This window comes from Conger conger, chromosome 13 (genome assembly GCF_963514075.1).
Source record: "Conger conger chromosome 13, fConCon1.1, whole genome shotgun sequence".
NCBI lineage: Eukaryota > Metazoa > Chordata > Actinopteri > Anguilliformes > Congridae > Conger > Conger conger.
Genome location: NC_083772.1, coordinates 18,971,164 through 18,995,146, shown reverse-complemented (window position 1 = coordinate 18,995,146; position 23,983 = coordinate 18,971,164). Strand labels below are relative to the sequence as shown.

General features: G+C 46.0%; 1 protein-coding gene across 1 annotated transcript in view; it reads right to left on the bottom strand.

Moving 5' to 3' along the window:
• The window catches only part of LOC133107871 (contactin-5-like), a 242,674-nt gene that overhangs the window by 100,172 nt on the left and 118,519 nt on the right, over positions 1 to 23,983 (bottom strand). The window contains 2 exon segments of the mRNA XM_061217139.1: positions 12,314 to 12,489; positions 13,737 to 13,860. Of these exon segments, the coding sequence (XP_061073123.1) occupies positions 12,314 to 12,489; positions 13,737 to 13,860 (300 nt within the window).

The following is a 23,983-nucleotide window of genomic DNA, read 5'->3' as shown; positions in this document are numbered from 1 at the left end:
TACCCTGAAAGTATAGGGTACAAATTAAACTACATAAATTATACTGTACATTGCTTGCTAGGGGGGGAATTGTATGCCGCTATAGGGTACTGCCCCAGCTACAAGCATTTGTACCCTTTTCGTACCCCAGACAATCAGCCTCATACAAGCCAAGGAATTGCTATACTGTTTAAGATAAAATAATATATACTTTATTTAACCCCGTTGGGTAATCTGTCCTCTGCTTTTGACCCATCCTAGTTATTTAGGAACAGGGCAGCCACAGTGCAGCACCCAGGGACCGACTCCAGTTCTGAGGCCAGTGCCTCGGTCAAGGGCAACGGCAGGAGCACACCTAACCTGACACGGAAGTCTTTGAGCGTGGCGATTAGTGTAGAGAATTCGGAGCGGGGTGCGATGACGGCACTGTTAATGAGCAGTCATCGACGGAAACAGCCAGATAGCATCATTACAGGGCTTGTTTGAACTTGATTGTATAAAATAAGCACTGTTCTCATTCATGGGTTCCCTTCTGGCCTCGGGGGAAGAAGGCACTGGTGAACAGCATGCTGGGAAGTGCTGGGAATGTGGCGCAGCGATGCTCAGAATGTGGAAATGCCTTTCCCGTCATAAGAGAGTAGGGGGGAGCCCGGGGGGGAAGGGCCCCTTTACCTTCATCCTGAAAGGTTTGTGCAGACAGAGAAAATCACTGGAGCTGAAAAAGTACCTGCGCGTGTGTGAGTGTGTGTACGCACACTCTCTGAAATAAAGGTATGAAAAGTACCTAATAACGTACAAATGATTGTACCCCTAACCAGCAATATATCACTAATTAATATCCTTTTTTGCTTGGAAAATCTACTAATTTGTACCCAAAGAGAATATGACTGTACTTTCAGGGTACATGTGGGAAGAGCAAAATCTTTGATCCTTGAAGAACAAAATATTTGATCCTTGAAGAACAAAGATGTACCTCCACTGTCACTTTATTTCTGTGAGTGCATGTGTATGTCTGTATATACTGAGACCCAAGCTAGCAGGTCTCAGTAATTTTCACAATAGGGGGAAACAGAAAGCAGTCATGCATGTATGCACAATCTCTACCCCATCTCCAGCCTTCCAGCCCAATAAGGGCATGTACTGGGGGAGTACAGTACTCAGTAACACTGTGAAACCAGGGGAGACACAGAGAGACGCACACACACTAACACTGTGAAACCAGGGGAGACGCAGAGACCGTAACACTGTGAAACCAGCAGAGACGCAGAGACACACTAACACTGTGAAACCAGGGGAGATGCAGAGACACAGTAACACTGTGAAACCAGGGGAGACGCAGAGACACACTAACACTGTGAAACCAGAGGAGACGCAGAGACACAGTAACACTGTGAAACCAGAGGAGACGTAGAGACACAGTAACACTGTGAAACCAGGGGAGACGCAGAGACACACTAACACTGTGAAACCAGGGGAGACGCAGAGACACACTAACACTGTGAAACCAGAGGAGACGCAGAGACACACTAACACTGTGAAACCAGAGGAGACGCAGAGACACAGTAACACTGTGAAACCAGAGGAGACGTAGAGACACAGTAACACTGTGAAACCAGGGGAGACGCAGAGACACACTAACACTGTGAAACCAGGGGAGACGCAGAGACACAGCAACACTGTGAAACCAGGGGAGACGCAGAGACACAGTAACACTGTGAAACCAGGGGAGACGCAGAGACACACTAACACTGTGAAACCAGGGGAGACGCAGAGACACACTAACACTGTGAAACCAGAGGAGACGCAGAGACACAGTAACACTGTGAAACCAGGGGAGACGCAGAGACACAGCAACACAGCTATTTCTGGAATCAATCCATATTCCATCAATTATGGCACCAGCCCCCACCACCCCCCCCCACCCCTTCACACCTGCCTGGGTAGTTTTAATTTCCACCGGCAGCTGTGTCGCGTGGTGTGAATCTCATGACAGAACGGTGACCCGGGGCAGGTCTGTGCCCACCCACCACTCTCTCTGACGCGGTGTTTACACCAGCGCTGGAGGCGCTTTATAACAGCCTTTCAGCACCACAGACTCAGCCCGTACACATGCCGGGAACGACTCCAGGTTCGATGCCCCTGTCTGGAGCTACGAGCAGCGGGAAGTTTTAAGATGGCGTGTCGCCCTTCGTCTGTAAAACAACAGCAGTGCCTTTCGCGTGATGTCAAGCAAATCAGAGCAATTAAAGAGCTGCTTACTGCGCTTATTTTCATTACGGCTCCTAACTGCCATCGAGTCTTTCTGGACGCACAAATATAACAGCTTGCACTTGATGTGCCAAAGTGATTACACTGGGACGGAAAGAGAATTTTATTATGGCAATGACAGAGCTGCAGTTCACACTGTGATCCTGGAGTTATTAATTGCTGTCCAAAAAAAGCTGACTTGTGTTTCTGTGACTGAGTCTTTTGTTTAAAACAAGGCTAACCCATATGTCAAAGCCTGGTCATATGTTTGAATCGCCAGAGCGATCATTGCTGATACTTTCACACACTTTCACACATCCCTACTCCAACTCATCACACATTCAGAGCTGGCTCATTGACCAATGTGGCCTTCATTCCTGAAGTACTGTACATTTATAAATAGTGTACTTGCATGTGTACATCACCATCATAAGTAGTGCACTTGCATTTGTAAAGGAGCATTAGTGTATTTGCATTGATGAAAAGCATTGATCGTACAGCGCTTTGGATAAAGGCGCTATATAAATGCAGGCCATTTGCAAGTGCACTTGCATTTGTAAATCAGCATTTAAAATAGTGTACTTGCATTTGTAAATCAGCATTATAAATAGTGTACTTGCATTTGTAAATCAGCATTATAAATTGTGTACTTGCATTTGTAAATCAGCATTATAAATTGTGTACTTGCATGTGTGCCATTATAAATAGCATGCTTATAGTTGGCAAGATGGGGAGTCTTTTTAATTCTGCCACATGGATGTAGGCACACAGCATGCCATGCCTCAGTGAATGCCAGCACTGGTTACATTAGAGAGTGTCACATACACTGTGCCCTGTGTGACAGGGTCAGGAGGAATCAGTGTACCCAGCTGCTGCTTTAATGTGCTGTTCCCAGCACCCTGCAGCCACACCAAGCCTATTTCTGAAGAAGCAGGGGGAAAATGAACGCTCCTGCAGTTTCTGAAGACAATATGAGCGAACGCCAGGCACACACTGCATGTGGGGAGACTGAGGAGCTGTGATTGGGCGGAACCCTGCAGAGACACCGTGCCACACGATTCAGCCAATCAGCTCGCTCCGAGGGTGTAATCCAGTGTGGCCATGCCACTGGAAAGGAGGTCAAGATCAAAGGCTGATTCCTTCATGAGAAACATGGCTGGCACAGAGGGGGGGAGCTCAGGGAAAACGCAGTGCACAGATAATGCACAGGGAATATGAGCAGGGAATGCACAGGGAATATGAGCAGGGAATGGACAGGAAATGGACAGTAAATGCACAGGAAATGTAAAGGAAATGTACATGAAAGGCACAGGATATGTACAAGAAAGGCACAGGAAATGTCAAGGAAATGTTTGTGACGGAGCATGTTTGTAACGGAACGTGTTTGTGATGGAGTGTGTTTGTGATGGAGTGTGTTTGTGATGGAGTGTGTTTGTGACGGAACGTGTTTGTGATGGAGTGCGTTTGTGATGGAGTGTGTTTGTGATGGAGCATGTTTGTGATGGAGTGTTTGTGAGAGAGCGTGTTTGTGATGGAGTGTGTTTGTGATGGAGTGTGTTTGTTATGGAGTGTGTTTGTGACGGAACGTGTTTGTGATGGAGTGTGTTTGTGATGGAGTGTGCTTTTGATGGAGTGTGTGATGGAGTGTGTTTGTGTGTTTGTGATGGAGTGTGGGATGGAGTGTGTTTGTGATGGAGCATGTGATGAGTGTGTTTGTGACGGAGTGTGTTTGTTATGGAGTGTGTGATGGAGTGTGTTTGTGTGTTTGTGACTGAGTGTGTTTGTGATGGAGTGTGTTGGTGATGGAGCGTGTTTGTGATGGAGTGTGTTTCTGATGAAGCATGTTTGTGACTGAGCATGTTTGTGATGGAGTGTGTTTCTGATGAAGTGTGTTTGTGATGGAGTGTGTTTGTGATGGAGTGTGTTTCTGATGAAGCATGTTTGTGACTGAGCGTGTTTGTGGTGGAGTGTGTTTCTGATGAAGTGTGTTTGTGACGGGGCGTGTTTGTGATGGAGTGTGTTTGTGACGGGGCGTGTTTCTGATGGAGCGTGTTTGTGATGGAGTGTGTTTGTGATGGAGCGTGTTTATGATGTAGTGTGTTTGTGATGGAGTGTGTTTGTGACGGGGTGTGTTTGTGATGGAGCGTGTTTGTGATGGAGTGTGTTTGTGATGAAGCGTGTTTGTGATGGAGCGTGTTTGTGACTGAGATGTTTGTGATGAAGCGTGTTTGTGATGAAGCGTGTTTGTGACTGAGCGTGTTTGTGATGAAGCATGTTTGTGATGAAGCGTGTTTGTGCCTGAGCGTGTTTGTGATGAAGCGTGTTTGTGATGAAGTGTGTTTGTGATGAAGCGTGTTTGTGACAGAGTGTGTTTGTGACTGAGCGTGTTTGTGATGGAGTGTGTTTCTGATGAAGTGTGTTTGTGATGAAGCGTGTTTGTGATGAAGCGTGTTTGTGATGAAGTGTGTTTGTGATGAAGTGTGTTTCTGATGAAGCGTGTTTGTGACGGAGTGTGTTTGTGACTGAGCGTGTTTGTGATAGAGTGTGTTTGTGACTGAGTGTGTTTGTGACTGAGCGTGTTTGTGATAGAGTGTGTTTGTGACTGAGTGTGTTTGTGATGGAGCGTGTTTGTGATGGAGTGTGTTTGTGATAGAGCGTGTTTGTGACTGAGAGTGTTTCTGATGAAGCGTGTTTGTGATGAAGCGTGTTTGTGATGAAGTGTGTTTGTGATGAAGCGTGTTTGTGATGAAGTGTGTTTGTGATGAAGCGTGTTTGTGACGGAGTGTGTTTGTGACTGAGCGTGTTTGTGATGGAGCGTGTTTGTGATAGAGTGTGTTTGTGACTGAGTGTGTTTGTGATGGAGCGTGTTTGTGACTGAGTGTGTTTCTGATGAAGCGTGTTTGTGACGGAGTGTGTTTGTGACTGAGCGTGTTTGTGACGGAGTGTGTTTGTGACTGAGCGTGTTTGTGATGAAGCGTGTTTGTGACGGAGTGTGTTTGTGATGAAGCGTGTTTGTGACTGAGCGTGTTTGTGATGGAGTGTGTTTGTGACGGGGCGTGTTTGTGCAGCCGCGCTGATAGACGCGTCCGGCTCGTTAAACGCTGGCCCGGGGAGGGGAGCCGACCTAACGAGCCGTCAGGGGGGGACGCCGGTGATGGAACGACCTCTGCGCGTGATGTCACCGCCGCACTTATTGATTTATTCAGCCCTGTCGTCGCCGCATCCTTGTTCTGCGTGTCAGAGCTTCGCCCTGGCTGCTCGTCAATCCACCGACGACGTATGAATTATAGCTAATCAATACCCTCTCCTGTAGTCCAAATGAGAAAATAGATTTTGTTGTGAGTTTTGACCATAAAGAGAAAGGCGGTGGGGGGAAAGCTAAGATAAATAAATGAATAAATGAAATATCTCACCCCGGGATCTTGACACTGCAGGCCAAAGATAGTACCCAAGGCAGGGAGATTTTATGTTCAATTTTTTTCCCAGGGATGGGGTGGTAAATCGCACAGACAGGCGACATCACTAAAAACGAAAATATTTATGGAGGAGCGAAATGAACAAAAAAAAAAAAAAGAAAACCTAAAAAATACAACAAAATGGCTGCTGTTGAGCGGCACTGCAAAAAAACAAAAAATTAACTGAGAGAAACTAACGCAGAGACGAACCACTTTCCTCTCCCCTCCCTAGCCCTTATCCACAGCTATAATCCTAGACAAAAAAAAAGGTAAAATCAATATTCATACATCTTTCATAATGTGAGTGCTGACACGGGGATGGATAATAATCTGTGGTGAGAGGAGAGAGCTGTCCTCATCTGCATACAGCACACGGCTCGATTAGCCATTAAAGGGGGTTAGGAGTCACTTCTCTCAGGTCTGTGGGGGGGTTAAAGCTTCAGGGGTATTAACAGCTGCAATCAAAGACTCGTCTGGTTTCATTTAACATGCCCCATGCTTGTAAATCAGTCACAGGGCCCGTTTTCATCAGACGGAGAGATTTCAGCGTCCTTTAAGGCCTGCTGTTTAGAGCTGTCTTCTCCAACCGCTGTCAGGAAGCTAATTAGATTGCAATGTGAAAATAAAAAAAATCAATAAAATAAAGAGAAAGTGCCAAGGTAAGTAAAGGCTATTACGGTATAATGATAATTTATTGCCATGTGAGGGAGGCAAATCAAATTTCCATGTGTAGAATGTAATAACCCGTCCGACAGCTATACACCCATAAGTATGTGGAAACAACAGACAGTTTATGGGTTATGTCCCCACGTCATTGTGAAGACAGGGATGTAAGTTATGTCAACAGCAAACAAACATCACAAACAAATATCAGGCTAATAAAACGCAAAATACATTTTCCTTCATATTAAATATAGAGTGCAGATATATTATGTATTCCATTCTCTTAATCATTTGTAACAGCAGGTGAGAAAAATCTACTTTAAACATCATAAGCATATTGCCCATATTGCCCTATGCATATTCACTGTAGATGTAGAACCACTTTATCAGAACTGAAGAGAAGCAGCACTGACAGATTCAGGCTTTGACAGGACACTAGAAACTCCGCCTCGCAGATGAGACCTTAAACCCAGGTCCTGACTCTCTCCGGTCATTAAAGATCCCATGACACTTATCTCAGAGTAGGTTTCCCAGTGTCCTGGCTAAATTCTCAACCCTGGCTCTTTCAACCTGCCACCTAATCACCCCCTGATTTAATTGACAAAATAAATGTACTCTTCCTCTCCACCCTAGGTGATGTGTGGTGAGTGCTCTGGCACAAAATGGCTGCTGTGCATCACCCATTGGGTCCTACACACTGATCCTGGTGAGCCACAAGTGCTTCTGGCTTTTCTTTCCACCTTAAAATCAGCACCCAGCTCAGACCCACGTAACCAGGTGAGGTGAGTTACCTGTGAAATCGACTGCTGTAATTGATTCATTAAAGGCAGAGTGCCCATGAAAACCAGCAGGGCCTGTGGCTCTCCAGGACCAGGGTCGCAGACCACTGAATTAGCTTCTTTTGTAGCACAGCTATATTTAGTATTAAGCAGCATTCCGCTTCAGTTTAACTCCACTGCCAGAACAGCTTCACAGAGGCTTCTACAGCGAGGCCCAGTGGGGAAGAAAATGGACTGATCAGTTCACAGGCTGGATCACGCCGCGGTCCGAGACCAGACTAAACCTCTGCAGGCTGTCAGAAGACGGGTGTGTGGTGTGATGGGGGAGGACCCATCGAGGACCGGCCCGGGTGTGGGGTGTGTGCGGTTTGGAGACGGGTGAGGGCCCGTCGAGGACCAGCCCGGGTGTGGGGGGTGTGCGGTTTGGAGATGGGTGAGGGCCCGTCGAGGACCAGCCCGGGTGTGGGGTGTGTGCGGTTTGGAGACGGGGGATGAAACAGACCATCGAGGACCAGTTTGGAGGAACACGCCGTTGGCAGAGAGAGGAGCATAATCGCACAACAGATGTGCTGTCACTCGCAGCGAGCTCCGTACATCTGGGATTGATGCCCACAAAGCACTCCATTTAAAACAGGGATGGGCAAGCCAGGCCATTTCCGTATCTGGATTTCAGAACAACTTAATGATAATAATAATAGTAAACTGTTATTTAGCTGACGCTTTTATCCAAAGCGACTTGCAGCTGTCTCGACTAAGCAGGGGACAATCCCCCCCAGAGCAAAGTGGGGTTAACCCCCTTAATCAACAGCCCCACAGCTGTGTGGATCTTATTGTGGCTACACCAGGGCTTGAACCACCAACCTTCCAGGTCCCAGTCATGTACCTTAGCCACTAGGCCACAGGCTGCCATTTCTGGTCTTAATGATTTCATTATCATTTACATCTGTCATTTTAAGCCACATTCCGTGATATAAAAAACAGCTGATAAATGTTGATGTCTCAGAGCATTTAATTGTGGTCTAATTTATGAGTGAATCAGTCATGGTGCATATGGCTAATTAGCTGATTGAGCCAGGGTAACTGGTGGCAGCAAAATCTTGCATACACGCCGGCCCTCCAGGACTGGAGTTGCCCATCCCTGGTTTGAAGCAAAGCAAAACTAAAACTAAAACTCCTCTTATTGTTTGGCTATTCATGGAGAAAGAATCAATAGCATGCTCGAACGCTGTGCATGCAAGCAAAATGGGTCATTGACGAAACAGAGAATATCCTACAACAGACGGGGAAACCCAGATCCTGGAGGGCCAGATCCGTTTCAGGATTTCATCCAACTTCTGTTCTTAATTAGTGAATTAGCCCAAATAATTTACTGTACATGATCTGGAATTGCTGCTAAACATATTCGTAAGCTTGTGAATAACAGCTAAAAGCTGGCCTAATGCAAGGGTGGCCTGGCAATGGTGTAGTTAATTAGTTATTTGGCAACCGTTAATTAGCTAATTGTGTCAGGGTGATGGTGGAAGAAATCCCTGTGTATACAGTACACTGGGTTGTCGGGAAGAAATTCTGCCAATATTTTTCCTCCTCCACTCCTATTACTCGATTCACAGAAGGATAGCAAAGGCAGTGACAAAAGCACTTACCTATCATAGTCTTTGACATTACACATTACATTAATGTAAAACAGTGTTACTGTTTGCACAACAAACCATCATCTAGAGAAATCATAAAAATACAAAAATAACATGAAAACAATTTGCCAGAAATAAAAGAAACCCATCATTAAAACGTGATAGCAGGTCAGATAAGATCTCATTTGGACACGTACGGACACACACATGCACACACTCAGACACAGACACGCACAAAGACACACAAAGTCGAGTCCAAAAGAGCATGACCGACCAAAAAAACTCTGCTCTTATTCATTACATTACATTACATTACATTAATGGCATACAACGTACAACAAAGTGAAAAGCGCATACCCATAACCAGGGATAAGTGCACTGAAAGACCCTAGAGGGAAGTACAATTTCAACTGTTACCTGTACAACAAAGGAAAGGACCAGGGCCCTGTACTGGAGTGCAGTCTCTGTGAAACCTGCCCTGGCGGTGAGCTGTGTGGTAAATGTGTGTCGTCTGTAACGCAGTGACCGACGAGGAGTGCAGCAGTGTAATTCCCACTGCAGCTGTAAAATGACGGTTCTCTTCCGCGGATACAGCCCTGATTAGATGATTGCATGATTTTTCTATGACCGTCTGTTATCGGACTTCGCCTGCTTCTGGATTTTGAGTTTTGCGCTTCTGTACTGTGGCTCGTTTGGACTGCCTACTCGCTTTTGGACTTTTTGCCAGGATTACATTTACATTTTTGATCTTCCTCACTATACTGGCTTGTTGGATTTCGACCACTGCCTGCCTTGATCAGCCTGTCCTCATCAAAGCCTGCCGTTTTCACTTATCCCTGAGTCTGCGCTTGGTCCTTCTGTCCTGAATTGTGACATACACACTGGCATAAAACACACACACACACACACACACACATCATATTCTACATAGTCCTTTATCACATCTCTTGTAATTATGCCTAATTTCTACTGTAGCTTAACACCTAGCCATAACATTGGCCTTAGCCTATGCTTCACTGTGTGAACTAGACTTGCGTTTCGTGCCTATGGATAGCTGCTGCTATGAGAATTGTACTTCATCTGTGCTCTGTATTTGTTACAGCAACCTTCGGTATGCACTTATCGTATTTTGCGTTGAATAAATGTATCTGCCAAATAAAATGTAATGTACCACATACTCACTCCCCCCAGGCATAGATTCACAAATACCAACACACAGATATACATACATACATGCAAACATGTGCATAAAATGTGCTTTGTTGTGTAGATTTCAGCATGACAGAATAAATTGTTCTTTAAGACCTTTTTTTACAGGTCTCAGGAGGATGTGCAGGCTGAAATGGTTTCAGGTTTTGAAATTATGAAACTGTAATCTTCAGAAAGCCATTTTCTCTGTTAAAGAAATAAGATCACAGGTTTTCTAAGTGAAGGCATCACATTTGCCAAAGGAAGGGCGTCAAACTATTTTTACACAAGGCAGCTGGCAGGTTGTAAACTTGTCGGCTGTAAACCTTAAGGGACATTCAAAAGCACCTGCATTCAATCAGAATTTTTTTAATTAAATGCTTCCATTACACCTATTAAAGGTGAATTTGTTTATACAGCAGTGATCTCTAAAATAATCAAACCTATGTCAACTAATAAGAATAAATTATCATACATTATCATAATTATAATCATAAGCTGGTCTAGGAGGGTATGAGCAGGTCAACCAGCTACCAGGTGTTTCAAAACATAGCTTGAGCTGGTCAAACCATGTCGAGCTGAGAGCTGGTCTGAACTGGTTAACCAGCAACCATCCATCTGTTTCACAACCTAGCTTCAGCAGTTTTTTCTTTCAGCTGGGAGCATCTCTGCGAGTGTGAAGGGGAAGGGGTCTGTTGCCTTTTTAAAGGCAAGCTCTTAATGCAGCTGTGCCTCACCACTGCCTGGGCATTTCCAGTTTCCCTAATACAAACATACCCCCCGTGACTCTGGCAGAATCATAACCATACAGGGTAGCCTGTTGCGGTGGAAACCGCAGCATATGCTAACTGCAGGCTTAGCAATGAGGCTGTTACGGTCAGTGCCTCCAGGGAGACTGTAAGCAAAACCAACAATGCGGCTCCACCAGTCGCTCTGCCCCGGGCCGGGTCGGTGCTTCCCTGCGCTCTGACGAAGCGCTGGAGCTGAGCCAGCGGATGAATGGGTAAGGAAGCGAGCTACAGCGCTTGTTTTGATTCGCCGCCCAGGGACAGAACAGAGGCACTTTACCCGGCTGTGAGGATAAGGCGCAAGCTGATTTTCGTGGCAGCTAATGTACAAGGGGAAGGATTGTCTTTTGTTTCTCTCCATAGCCCGACGGGTTTATTTTAACACAAACAGCTGTGCTACAGAGTGCTGTTCGCACAGCAAGGCACTCAGCTAAAGAAACGTTTATAAACATTTACAACCCCTTACACGACACCCAGGGTCAAATCATTTCAAATCTTTAGATGCTGGAAAAGGCTGAAACAGTCCTGCAGTTCACTTAGAATTTTTGGTAACACTTTCTTTTAAGGGTCCTACATAAGAGCCATATAACTCCTTCATAAGCACTGCATAGCACATTCATAAGCACAACACATGCATTCATAAGCGCTTGTCAATAACGGCATAATGCCATTTTATGTCAACATTGATGCAGCAAGAGACTATGACATATTGCACCAAATTAAATGACACCAAACCCTTATTTTATTATGGACATAAGTGCGACTGAATGCTTATGAATGTGCTATGTAGTGCTTATGAAGGAGTTATATGGCTCTTATGTAGGACCCAAATAAAGTATGACTGAATTTTCAAACAAGCATTTTACTAACCAATGAAAGTAGAATATAGCTATGTCACAAGGGTAATGTACTCCTAGTAATGATTTAAATCAGCTGAACACTGATCGGAGCTTTACCCAGCGACTGCCAGTGTCCCAATTCTGGAGCTCAGAGAGACATGACAACTGTTTCAATTACGCTTCATTCCAGACAAATGGGATTCCACAATAAAGAGCAGAATATGAAACACGGTTTATTGTTTAATTATTTAGCTTCCCATTTTATTTTAACATTTTTTTTCCTTTTCTTAAGAATAGGGAAATGCATTCGAACCATACTGTAGTTAAATGTCAACGTATTATGATGTAGTATTTCAACCTTGCCATTATGTCCAGTATATCTGCGATAAATGCTTGTGAGATGTGTTGAGTGTGTAGAACATGGGCGTGACATTAGCTCAGGAGGTAAGAGCACTCTGTTAGGTAGCTGATTCGACCCCCTGCCCTGGGTGTGTCAAAATGTCCCTGAGCACGACACCTAACCTCCAATTCCTCCCGAAGAGTGTCTCTACATGGCAGCCTTTCAACATGGTGTGCGAGTGTGTGTTTGTGTGTGTGTGTGTGTGGTGTGTGAATGAGTGAATGAGAGTCAGTAATTGTAATTGCAAAGCGCTTTGCGCAAAAGCGCTACATAAATGCAGTCAATTTAGGCCTGACCCTGACACCCGTGGCGTTTCTGTGGGAGGGACACTCAGGGGTACTCACAGGCGAACTGGAGCAGGGCCTCCCTGCTCAGGATGGTGCCGAACGTGTTGCTGGCCGTGCACTGGTACCTCCCAGAATCCCTGGCTTCGCTGGGCGTGGAGATGACCAGGCTGCCCTCGATCTGCGTGTACCGGAAGTCGCTCCGCACGTCCAGCTCGGTCCCGTTGAACATCCATCTGCGGGCACGAGCGCACGGTCAGGGCAGGGTACACGCGGGGAGAAACATGGGGACTCGCCTTTTCTGCCCAGGCCTCAAAGTCTGTGGCTTCCTGCTTTCTTGGGAAATGACTGTGTTTTATCCGTAGGATCATGATTTCCTGTACCATGATGACCTTGTGGCCATGATCAATCAGGGTGTAGCTTGAAGCCCTGGGCTCTGTGCATATGCAGTCTCAGTGGGCCCATTGAGAACCGTAGACTGAAGCTAATGTTTTAGTCCAGGCCTTTTGAATTTACACATATTCAGTGTACTCTATTCAGGGTCAAATAGCTGCTTTTGTGAACTTCAAAAGCAACTGGAGATTACGACCGGAAAACACAAATACCACTTTCCATTAACAGTAAATGGGGATTTGCAGCAGAGTTGAGGCTCATTCTATTTAGTTTCAGCGCATTCAGCAGATTTATTGAAATTCACTTCACGCACTGAACAAAAAATGCCAATAATGCCCTATTAGGATGTTTCAGTTAATTAAGTCCGGATTTGAATTTTAACTGATTTCCTGCATTGACTGAGCTGAAACACTGCTCTTTATCACTGGCTGAACAGTGATCATGAGCTCTCCTGTCATTGCATAAACACAAACCTGTATGTGGCTCACACACCTGTGACATATTCATACACACACACCTGTATGTGGCTCACACACCTGTGACATAGTCATACACACACACCTGTATGTGGCTCACACACCTGTGACATAGTCATACACACACACACCTGTATGTAGCACACACATCTGTGACTTGCTTATACACACACACACACCTGTGATAAGCTCATACACACACACCTGTATGTAGCTCACACACCTGTGACATATTCATACACACACACCTGTATGTGGCTCACGCACCTGTGACATATTCATACACACACACCTGTATGTGGCTCACACACCTGTGACATATTCATACACACACACCTGTATGTAGCTCACACATCTGTGACTTGCTTATACACACACACACACACCTGTGATAAGCTCATACACACACACCTGTATGTAGCTCACACACATGTGACATATTCATGCAAACACACCTGTATGTAGCTCACACACCTGTGACATATCCATACACACACACACACCTGTATGTGGCTCACACACCTGTGACTTGCTCATACACACACACCTGTGATAAGCTCATACACACACACTTGTATGCAGCTCACACACCTGTGACTTGCTCATACACACACCTGTATGTGGGAGAAGGGTTTCCTCTGGCTTCACAGATCATGGTAACTTTCTTCTCTTCGGACTCCAGGGGGAAGATGCTGTCATCAGGCTCCTGGAGAAACATGGGTCCAACCCGCACATTCTCTGGAGGAAAAACACAGAGAACATGCAACGGTGTTAAACAACTTCACTGGTTCTTCTGAGAATAAAAATTACATTCATTCTCTGGAGGAAAAACACAGAGAACATGCAACTGCGTTAAACAACTTCACTGGTTCTTCTGAGAATAAAAATTACATTCATTCTCTGGAGGAAAAACACTGAGAACATGCAACGGCGTTAAACAACTTCACAAGTTCTTCTGAGAATAAAAAATTACATTCACTGTAATTCAAGATCTGGCTAAGGCATAACCACAGAAGCGTTGTGTGTGTGTGTGTGTGTGGAGGGGGGGGGGTGTGTGTGTGCATGCTTGTGTGTGCCGCTTCGTGCTTACAGGGCCTGCAGACTAGCACGTGAAAGCACATGATGAATTGTCTCGCTGTTAATTTAGTGTAGCAGGTCACCTACAACTCAAACGATCTTCAGCTCTGTAGCACTCCTGTCCAATGGGAATGATCAGTGGGAGCACACTACGTACATCATATGAGATCACCTTGCACAGCATTACATGCTGAACACAAGGAATTATCTGAATTATTTACAGCTACAGCTACTGCTACGGTACATTACAGTATGCTATGGGCAGCTGTTCACCTTATACCCATACTGTATATCGTATAGGATTAGTTTGAAAAAGTTAATGCTGAACTGCACAGGCTTCTGGATTGGATTATTTGAAACCGTTACATAACATTGTATTTAGGAGACACTTTTATCCAAAGCGACGTACTGAACAAAAAGTACACACCGAGGTTATTAGAACAAACTATAGAAGAGGTCGGATGAAATACAATTCACATAGAATCAGTTGTACAGCCATGGACATTAAAACAATTACACATGGTAACTAGACAAAGTCAAGTAATTAGGTCAGTAACTACAGTGAGATGAATACAAATGCAAAAACAAAATAAATACAAATTCAACCGCAACTTCAACAGTTGCAGGATAAACTACAAAGTACAACAAGCAGTGCTTATTTGTATATTTATTCATATATTGAGAATAGCTGTGAGTGGTGGGTTAGGTATTGGATTTGGTATATTTTGAGTATATTTCGGTAGAGGTACACGTCGAGGCCAGCAGGCCGTGTCAGGCTTCTACACCTGCCCCGTGGCCCTGTTTGTCTGTTCCACACAGACGGCGGGTCCCAGGAATCAAAGCATCAGCGTCCAGTTCGGATTACACCACACGCCATCACGAGTCACCCGCGCGACACAGCGTCTCCCCCCCCGCCGCTGAGGGCCACGTCCGTGCCTCGGGAGAGCCCCGTCCCGCGCGCGAACGGACGAGCGGGAACGACATCAAACACGCTCGGCGGCTCTACCCTGTCACAGCGCCGAACAAATAAAAAAATAACAACTGAAGCCCAGCGAGCACAGGCCTGGAACATTCTATCAGTCTGTCACTCTCAGCCTTTGAATTAGGGCTTGCCTGTTGCTAGCGCTGACAGGGGGCGCTTCCTGTTGTCCTTGGTAAGAGGTTTTTTGTTTGTTTTGCTTTGTGATGGAGTGCCAGAGCTGTTATATTTACCCGGTAAGGGGCCGAGCGGGGAAGCCGAAATTTAGGGCTGTCAGCGCTGAGCATTAAAAAGTTAATGTTGTATTTACGTCTAATCACAGTCTGCTGCTGTTCTGGTTCTCCACAGCTCCTCGGGTTCATCTCTGCTGGCGTGTTTCTGATTCTGATTTTGTTTGTGATGTGGGGAGAGAGACAAGCTGCCCGGCTTGTCAAAAGAAGTGAAATACAGCTGACAGCCCAAAAATAAAAAATACAAAGTTCAGCACATCCCTGCGTTCTCTTCAGCGGCACAGGCAAATACAGCACTGCAAAAAATACAGAGAAAACTTCTCTCCTGTAGAAAGGGCTTATACAGACGCACACACACAGTGAGTTTTCTTGCTTTACACCTCAAACCCCCATGTCCCCCTTTAACTGCCGTTGTAAAGCTAGCTGCTCCTTAGGAGTGTACATAATCGTCTTGATTATTCAATCAGAAACACATACAAAACATTTAAAGAATGAACAAAACAAAAATAAAAACCCTGAAAATTAACTATTCCCTGACAATCACTCCAAGATATAAAGCTAATTATTTCCTTTAATCTGTGTTTGTACTTAGTGAATCTTCCTATGATGCGCGCAGGCAATTAGCAGCATCTTTGCCAAGGCCTGGTAAACAAAGGAAATCTCTGAAGGAACTGAATCAACAACCCTGTACATATCCGACCAGCTCCCCACGAACTAGCACCTCCAGACAGGCGAGCTTGCGTCTCCGCAAACGCCCCCACGCGCCCAGGCGCTCTCGCACGTTTACCGCCTTCCGCTCGAGCGTCTCCGACTGCGACCCACTTCCTTTCTCTGTGAATAATTCACACTCCGCACGTCGCCGGAGCCTAGTCCACGGCGACAACTCCGAGACGAACGCGTCTCTCCGCTTGAACGCAACGCTTTTTCCCCTCGGAGGAGCAGAAGATCCGCTTCCGCCAGGCAGCCGCGCTTACTTACACCAGACAAGACGCTAAGCACACTGGGATGCCTCTATCCTCCAGGCTCATTACTGCTAAATTATTTCTAGGCCTGATTCGTATCTTATCAGAATTTCACCATTCTTTTACTTTCATATCTGTAAAAGAAAGATTTAACGAAGGCCAGGAAACATCAGACATACCCAACCATTCATAAACAAGTACTCCCAGTGCCATCACAGAGATGGTGCGGGTCACAATTTATCTGATGACTCATCATGTCGAGTACTAATGCATGCACTGTACATGATTACATAACGGTCCTTTCATAATGTATACAACAAAAACAGAAAAAGCTTTTTAAATGCCTTTTATTTTATTCTATTTGGCATATTTTAAAATATACCATGTTAGTGGACCTGGCAAAGCCATGGTTTTTCTATAGGGTGCCTCGGTCCATAATGGGTTAAGAGTTTAATCAACACTGGACATTTTACTGTGTATGGGAAAAGCGACAGTACAATGTTCTTGTTCTTGTTTTAATCTCCACAGCATGTTATGAATAGCGAGCGTGCTAATGCTGCAGGCCTCCCTGTGGAAACTCCAGGAGGACTCATGAGCACTGCTCAGCCACTGTTAATGAGCAGTGATTGGATAAGCTTCAGTTCACACAGAGCCAATCAGCAGCAGTTGATAAGGTGGACACACGCCCTGTTCACTGCTTTCCCTGATCTTTCCACTGTTGTGTTCAACACCGTGCAATGGGAATAGTTACGTAAGAAATGTATTCAAAGCGACTTTCAGTAGATTAGACTAGGCAGGGGACAATCCCCCCTGGAGCAATGTGGGGTTAAGGACCTTGCTCAAGGGCAACGATCTTGTGGCCACACTGAGGCTTGAACCACCAGGCTCAACAAGGCTCACTTAGTGCTGGAATACATTTTTTTAGTTCTATTCTATTTGTATTGTGTTGTATGTTTTTACAGAGAACTCACAAAGACACTTTACAGAGACCTTAAGAAAGATTGGCCAGAAACCAGGCCCCAAAAGCAAACGATGAGGTCAAAACTTCCCAGTGGGGAGAAAAACACTCAAACGGTGACAAGGAAGAACTCCTGAAAGGGGTATAATCTGAGGAGGTACCTGGAAGAGCCCAGCTGCTACAGACAAAAAAGGGCCCACCCCAGCTGTTACAGATTAAAAGGGGCCCACCCCATCCCAGCTGTTACAGACTAAAAGGGGCCCACCCCACCCCAGCTGTTACAGACTAAAAGGGGCCCACCCCAGCTGTTACAGACTAAAAGGGGCCCACCCCACCCCAGTTGTTACAGACTAAAATGGGTCCACCCCACCTGCTACAGACGAAAAAGGGACCACCCCAGCCCAGCTGCTACAGACGAAAAGAGACCCAGCCCAGCTGCTACAGACAAAAAGGGGACCACCCCAGCTGCTACAGACAAAAACGGGCCCACCCCACTCCAGCTGCTACAGACGAAAAGGGGCCCAGCACAGCATTAGGCAAGTAGACCTTGAAGGCTGTCATCTTCAAACATCCAGGCAGGCTGAGCAGAAAGTCAACCTTGCGTTCTAATACCCCTTAAAAACTGACATACCAGACTTACAGTAAGATTAAAAAAAGAAGAAAAAAGACAAATTGCCTGAAAAGTGTCAACATATTTTAGCAAAATGTCTCCACATTGGACACCCTTCTACAGATTTAGCTGACTGGCAGCAATAAATTGTGCCTCTGTTACAGATCGAACACTGTTCCTCATTATTTACACAGGATGCAGATGATAGAGCTGGCCTCGCATGCTGTCTCTCAGCAGACTACATGCAATATCAGCTCTTTCTCAGCACACTGCCAGTCCACAGAGAGCTTAAACACTCGCGGTGTTCATTCCTAAGTCACCGGTAACAAGGGGAGATGATTTGGCTCTCCATTCTCTACTCTCTGTACCCTTTCGGTGTATGCGAGCAGGGCGCAACAATGGATTCAGAAGAGAGGTTGGGAGATTGCCGTTTAAACATGAAAGAGAAGTGCTTCTCCTTTGGACTTGAAAATAAGCGGCACATGAAGTGAGAAAGAAAAATGGTTTCTCCCACTCCGCAGGTGTGAGATGATAGGTTTCAAAACCACTGTGGTAGCGCTTGATCACATTTCCTTTCTGGATTTCAGACCGCAGTTAAACATAGCAAAGAAATAATAAATCAAATAAAAAAGGAACCCGTTTTTTTTATGTCAGGGTTGTTTCAGACCTTTTAGCTACTCAACGTCAGTGTTCATACACTCCGAAACATCCTAAAATGTCTTGATGCGTTTGACAAGTTTGGGCGTAGAGCATGACCATCACTCCATCACACCCACCAGACCGGGACACAGTGTGGAAGTGCCTGAGCTTCTGTTCTGCACAGACTCCCAAAACGCCAACGGGAATGACAACACAGTGCAGAGCAGAGAGGCACAGACCTGTCCTCCCTCCATTTCTCTCTTCATCTCTCCCACCATCTCTCCCCCCCTCCATCTCTCCCTGTCCTCCCTCCATCACTCCCCCATCTCACCTCTCCATCACTCCTCCAGTCCTCCCTCCATCTCTCCCGTATCTATCCCCTCCATCTCTCCTCCTATCTCAGTAAGGGCAGTGACATACACTGTACACGCACACACACACACACACACAGGCTTTCAGTAAGGGCAGTGACACACACTGCACACACACACAGGCTTTCAGTAACACCAGTGACACAAACTGCACACACACATTATTTCAGTAAGGGCAGTGACACACACTGCACACACACAGGCTTTTAGTAACAGCAGTGACACACACTGCACACACACACGCAGGCTTTCAGTAAGGGCAGTGACACACACTGCACACACACGCAGGCTTTCAGTAAGGGTAGTGACACACACTGCACACACACGCAGGCTTTCAGTAACACCAGTGACACACACTGCACACACACATGATTTCAGTAAGGGCAGTGACACACACTGCACACACACAGGCTTTCAGTAACACCAGTGACACACACTGCACACACACGCAGGCTTTCAGTAACACCAGTGACACACACTGCACACACACATGATTTCAGTAAGGGCAGTGACACACACTGCACACACACAGGCTTTCAGTAACACCAGTGGCACACACTGCACACACACACACACACACACACACACACACACACAGGCTTTAAGTAAGGGCAGTGACACACACTGCACACACACGCAGGCTTTCAGTAACGGCAGTGACACACACTGCACACACACACACAGGCTTACAGTAAGGGCAGTGACACACACTGCACACACACGCAGGCTTTCAGTAAGGGCAGCCACAGAAAAGGACACAAGACTCTGGCACATGAACGCATGGGTGTGGCTCCCTCTCCCCCACTCTCTCTTTCTTCTCTGAGTCTTTCACCGTTTCGCTGTTTTACTCTCACTCTACCTGCCTTTTGTCTTTCTGTCTCTCCAACTTGCTATTTGTCTCTGTCTCTCTGAGGTGGAGGGTGGCTGTGGCAAGAGCGCTCTGTATACTTTTGCTTTTGCTCCGTGGTTATTTCTTTTGAGATTTTTCTTTTTCTCTTTTTGTGGGCGGGTGTGAGTGTGAGAGAGAGAGCGAGAGAGAGACAGAGAGAGAGAGAGAGAGAGAAAGAGAGTGAGTGGGTATTTGTTAATGCTGTGAACATATAGGCATTATTTATTTATCATTTTGTCCTGTGCAATAAAGGAGACCTAAAAGTAAAAAAAAGTCTCTCTCTCTCTCTCTCTCTCTCTCTCTCGCTCTCTCTCTCTTTTTAATAAAAAAATTATAATACTAATAAAAATGAGTGAGAATTCTTCTTTTTCTTATAATTATTATAGAGAGAGGTTATTCTCTCTCCCTCTCTCTGTGACAGATGTGTGCCGTGGCTCCAGTCGGATCATTAAGGGGGAAACTGCCGCTCACAGTCCGGACCGTACGCACGCTCTACAGCGCTCAGTCCGAGCTCAGCGGTGAGACTTTCAGCTTCTCACAGGAGCCCCCCCTCTCTTCTGAGAGAGATTAAAAACCATCAGGTGAGTCACTTAACACGCGGGAGGGGAAGAGGAAACAACCGTGGGACGCTTCACGCTGTGCAAAGCCGGCATTATCCGCCAGACTCACGCAGTCTCTGATGAAAGGAGAGGAAATGAGAGCTTCTCTCCCTCTCTAATTTCTTGTTGATTAAAATTTATTTGATTTATTTTACCCATATATGTTCAATTTGTAAATGTTTCGTAACTGCTTTCAGATGGTACATTGGTGACAGTTTACCATCCAAACCTTATCTCACAAACGGTCTTATCTTATTATTTACATATCTTTGCAGAAATGTAAAAAAAATAAAATAACGAAAAAGGCAATTGTTTGTCATCCCAGAGGACCCGGTTGCCTGACGGCACAATGGCTTCATTTGGGCGACAGATTACGGCCGTGGCCTGCTGGGATCTGTAGTGCTGTGGGCCGGAGGCAGACCTTGATCACAGCACACGTGCGGTGTTTTCAATAGAAATTTCGCCGTTTGAGTGATTTCCCGTAAACTCATCAGAAACCCTTTTTGTGTGAATGACGGCACGCCTTTGAAGCGAGGCGCTGGCTCGGTGCTCGTCCGCTGGAAGGCCGCTGTGAGTTCCCGGACACAGATTGCATTATCAGCGTGGATCATGGGTCGTGTCCCATCATGTTTTTAGCCCTGGGGGGAAACATGTCACTCTGATCATTTCAGTGAGCAGCTGCCACACCTGGTGGGGGTCTGTCCGACTGGCGGTAAGGCTGGCGGTAAGTCAGGAAGTAAGGCTAGCGGTAAGGCAGGTGGTAAGGCTGGCAGTAAGTCAGGCGGTAAGTCAGGCGATAAGGCTGGCAGTAAGTCAGGCGGTAAGTCAGGTAAGTCAGGCGATAAGGCTGGTGGTAAGGCAGGTGGTAAGGCTGGTGGTAAGGCAGGCGGTAAGGCTGGTGATAAGGCAGACGGTAAGGCTGGTGGTAAGTTAGGCCGTAAGTCAGGCGGTAAGGCTGCTGGTAAGGCTGGCGGTATGGCAGGCGGTAAGGCTGGCGGTAAGTCAGGTGGTAAGTCAGGCGATAAGACTGGCGGTAAGGCTGGTGTTAAGTTAGGCCATAAGTCAGGCCGTAAGGCTGGTGGTAAGTTAGGCCGTAAGTCAGGCGGTAAAGCTGGTGGTAAGTTAGGCCTTAAGTCATGACGTCAGGCTGGTGGTAAGGTCAAGCGTCAGCACTTCCCACCTCCCTTCCTCTCATGAAGGCGTAGCAACCCTGCCAGCTCCCGTATCAAACCTCATTATGACGGATTTCCTGTCACATCCCCAGCACTGTAGGGTAGACACACACACCTTCCTGGTGGTAAATCCGCTAAATGTCACACTTCTGCAAATGGCGCACTGTAGGGTGCGGATTTGGGGGACTGACGGGTTGTTACGGTGACACACCTGGGCGATCTCCTCTCCACGCTTGTGCTCTGCCTGTATGGCAGGTCTCCAGTGGAGCGGAAACTCCCGCTGTTTCCATGGCAGCAATGCTGAACTACGACCCTGAGTTGTGCTGAACTGCTGCTGTCTTAGGGAGCATCATCATCATCATCATCATCATCATCAACATCATGATCATAATAAACAGATACAGTATAGGAGGCACAGATAAAGGTACTCTTTGGGCGAAGCAATTTCAAAGCAATTTGAAAAAAAAAGCATAATTTATGCCGCCGCTAAGAGCTGCCCCTCTTGTTGTACCGTACAAAGTGGCTGAAAGCACATAATCGACCAGTGAATGACAGAACGCTGCGCTTTCGACACAATAAAGCAGAAATAAGCTGTAAAACGGGGGATAGCGAGCGTGCGGAAGCGTCCGGAAGGTGGGCTGGGATAAAGGGCAGACGGGCGGCACGGCGCTGGATCACAGGAGCGGCGGCATGAAGGCAGCCGTGCGGGAACACGGTGCGGGCGGACGAGGCGAGCGCTCCCACACGCCAGTAATTACGCCTGCCGTACACAAGCGAAAATTTCTACTCAACCCCGCCGCCCTCGGAAACAAGAGGTATTCTTCAAAGCGCAATTTTCTAAACAGCGTCGGAGGAAATTAAAACGGCCATAATTGCGTCTTGTCCTGTCCTTGGTGCCGCAGCGTTTGTCAGAGACTGCAGAAAGAAAGGGATAAAAGTGCTTTTTCCTCAAAGGGAGCAGATCGCATGCAAAGACACAATCTTGCAAATTAGCATGGAGTTCTTGGAGCAATGCCCTACATTCTGCACACCCTGTATGATTATATGCATGTAGAACATTATCTCCTGTGATCATGAGCATGTATGCAGACATCGCAGGAGACAGACCGGAGGGCGATCGCTCTACACCTTGTTCCCCCAGCACAAGACGCGGCTGTGGGGGGGGACTGGTTCCCCTCCAAATTACTGTATGCAATCTGCATAAATTTCAGTAATGCAATGCGGGATGGGATAATGCACATAGACATAAACTTCATGTCTGCCCGTGGTGCAGATTGCTGATTTGGGGAGATGTCTGGCCACTCACAGGCAGCAGGGAGCAGAAGATTCCCGGACCAAATGAGATAGGTGGGATGCCTGCATATGGAACGTCAACCTCTGAGCTAAACTCCAGAGCATGAAGCGTTATGGACCAAGAAGAGAGCTAACACCCCCGCTAACGCTAATTTGTAGAAACTGGATAACCCAACACTAACGCTACTGCTAATCTGGAAAGCCCAACACTAATGCTACTGCTAATCTGGAAAGCCCAACACTAATGCTACTGCTAATCTGGATGAGCCAACACTAATGCTACTGTTAATCTGGATAACGCAACACTAGTGCTCGTGATAATCTGTATAACCCGACACTATTGCTACTGTTAATCTGGGTAACGCAACACTAGCGCTCGTGATAATCTGTATAACCCGACACTAATGCTACTGTTAATCTGCGCAACTGCTAAAACTCTCCGTCTCTTGTTGACTCCTGGTGATAGTACAATACTGCCATACACATTATGCATGCCTGCATCAGTTTAGTAAATTGTCCTTAACCACAGAATCTTACAAAGCTGCTATGTGATGTGATTTATATATGATCCACTTATTATTTTTATACATGTATCTTATTTTCCTGAAGCAATTCAATACAGTGGGTCAGGTTACAACCTGTTTGAACCGGCAACCTCTCAGCTACGAGCACAGACTTCTGACGACTACACAGCCACCAGACTCTAGATGAGGCCAGAGTCCGAGATGTCTGTGCTGTGGCAAGACCCCGAACACAGCAAAGATGTATTGTGATGTTTCAAAAATTTTCACAAAGCAAATGATAGCTACATTAAATAGAACAAATAATTATACAGCAGAAAGTAATGCTCCCAGCTCCAATGACTCTATACAAAAGCAGGCAGGCACATTATTCAATAAAAAAAAAATCAATTTCAAAAAAACCAAATCAATTTTACTTATGAATTATGCAGGCTATTCAAATGGGCGAGGATAATGACTCATTTGCATTTCTATGGTGTGCAAATCATGCACTGTGGGTGAAACTATTTCATCTCATGCTTCGGAAAAAAAAAAGTTGTCCAGGAGGTGTTCAACATGTAA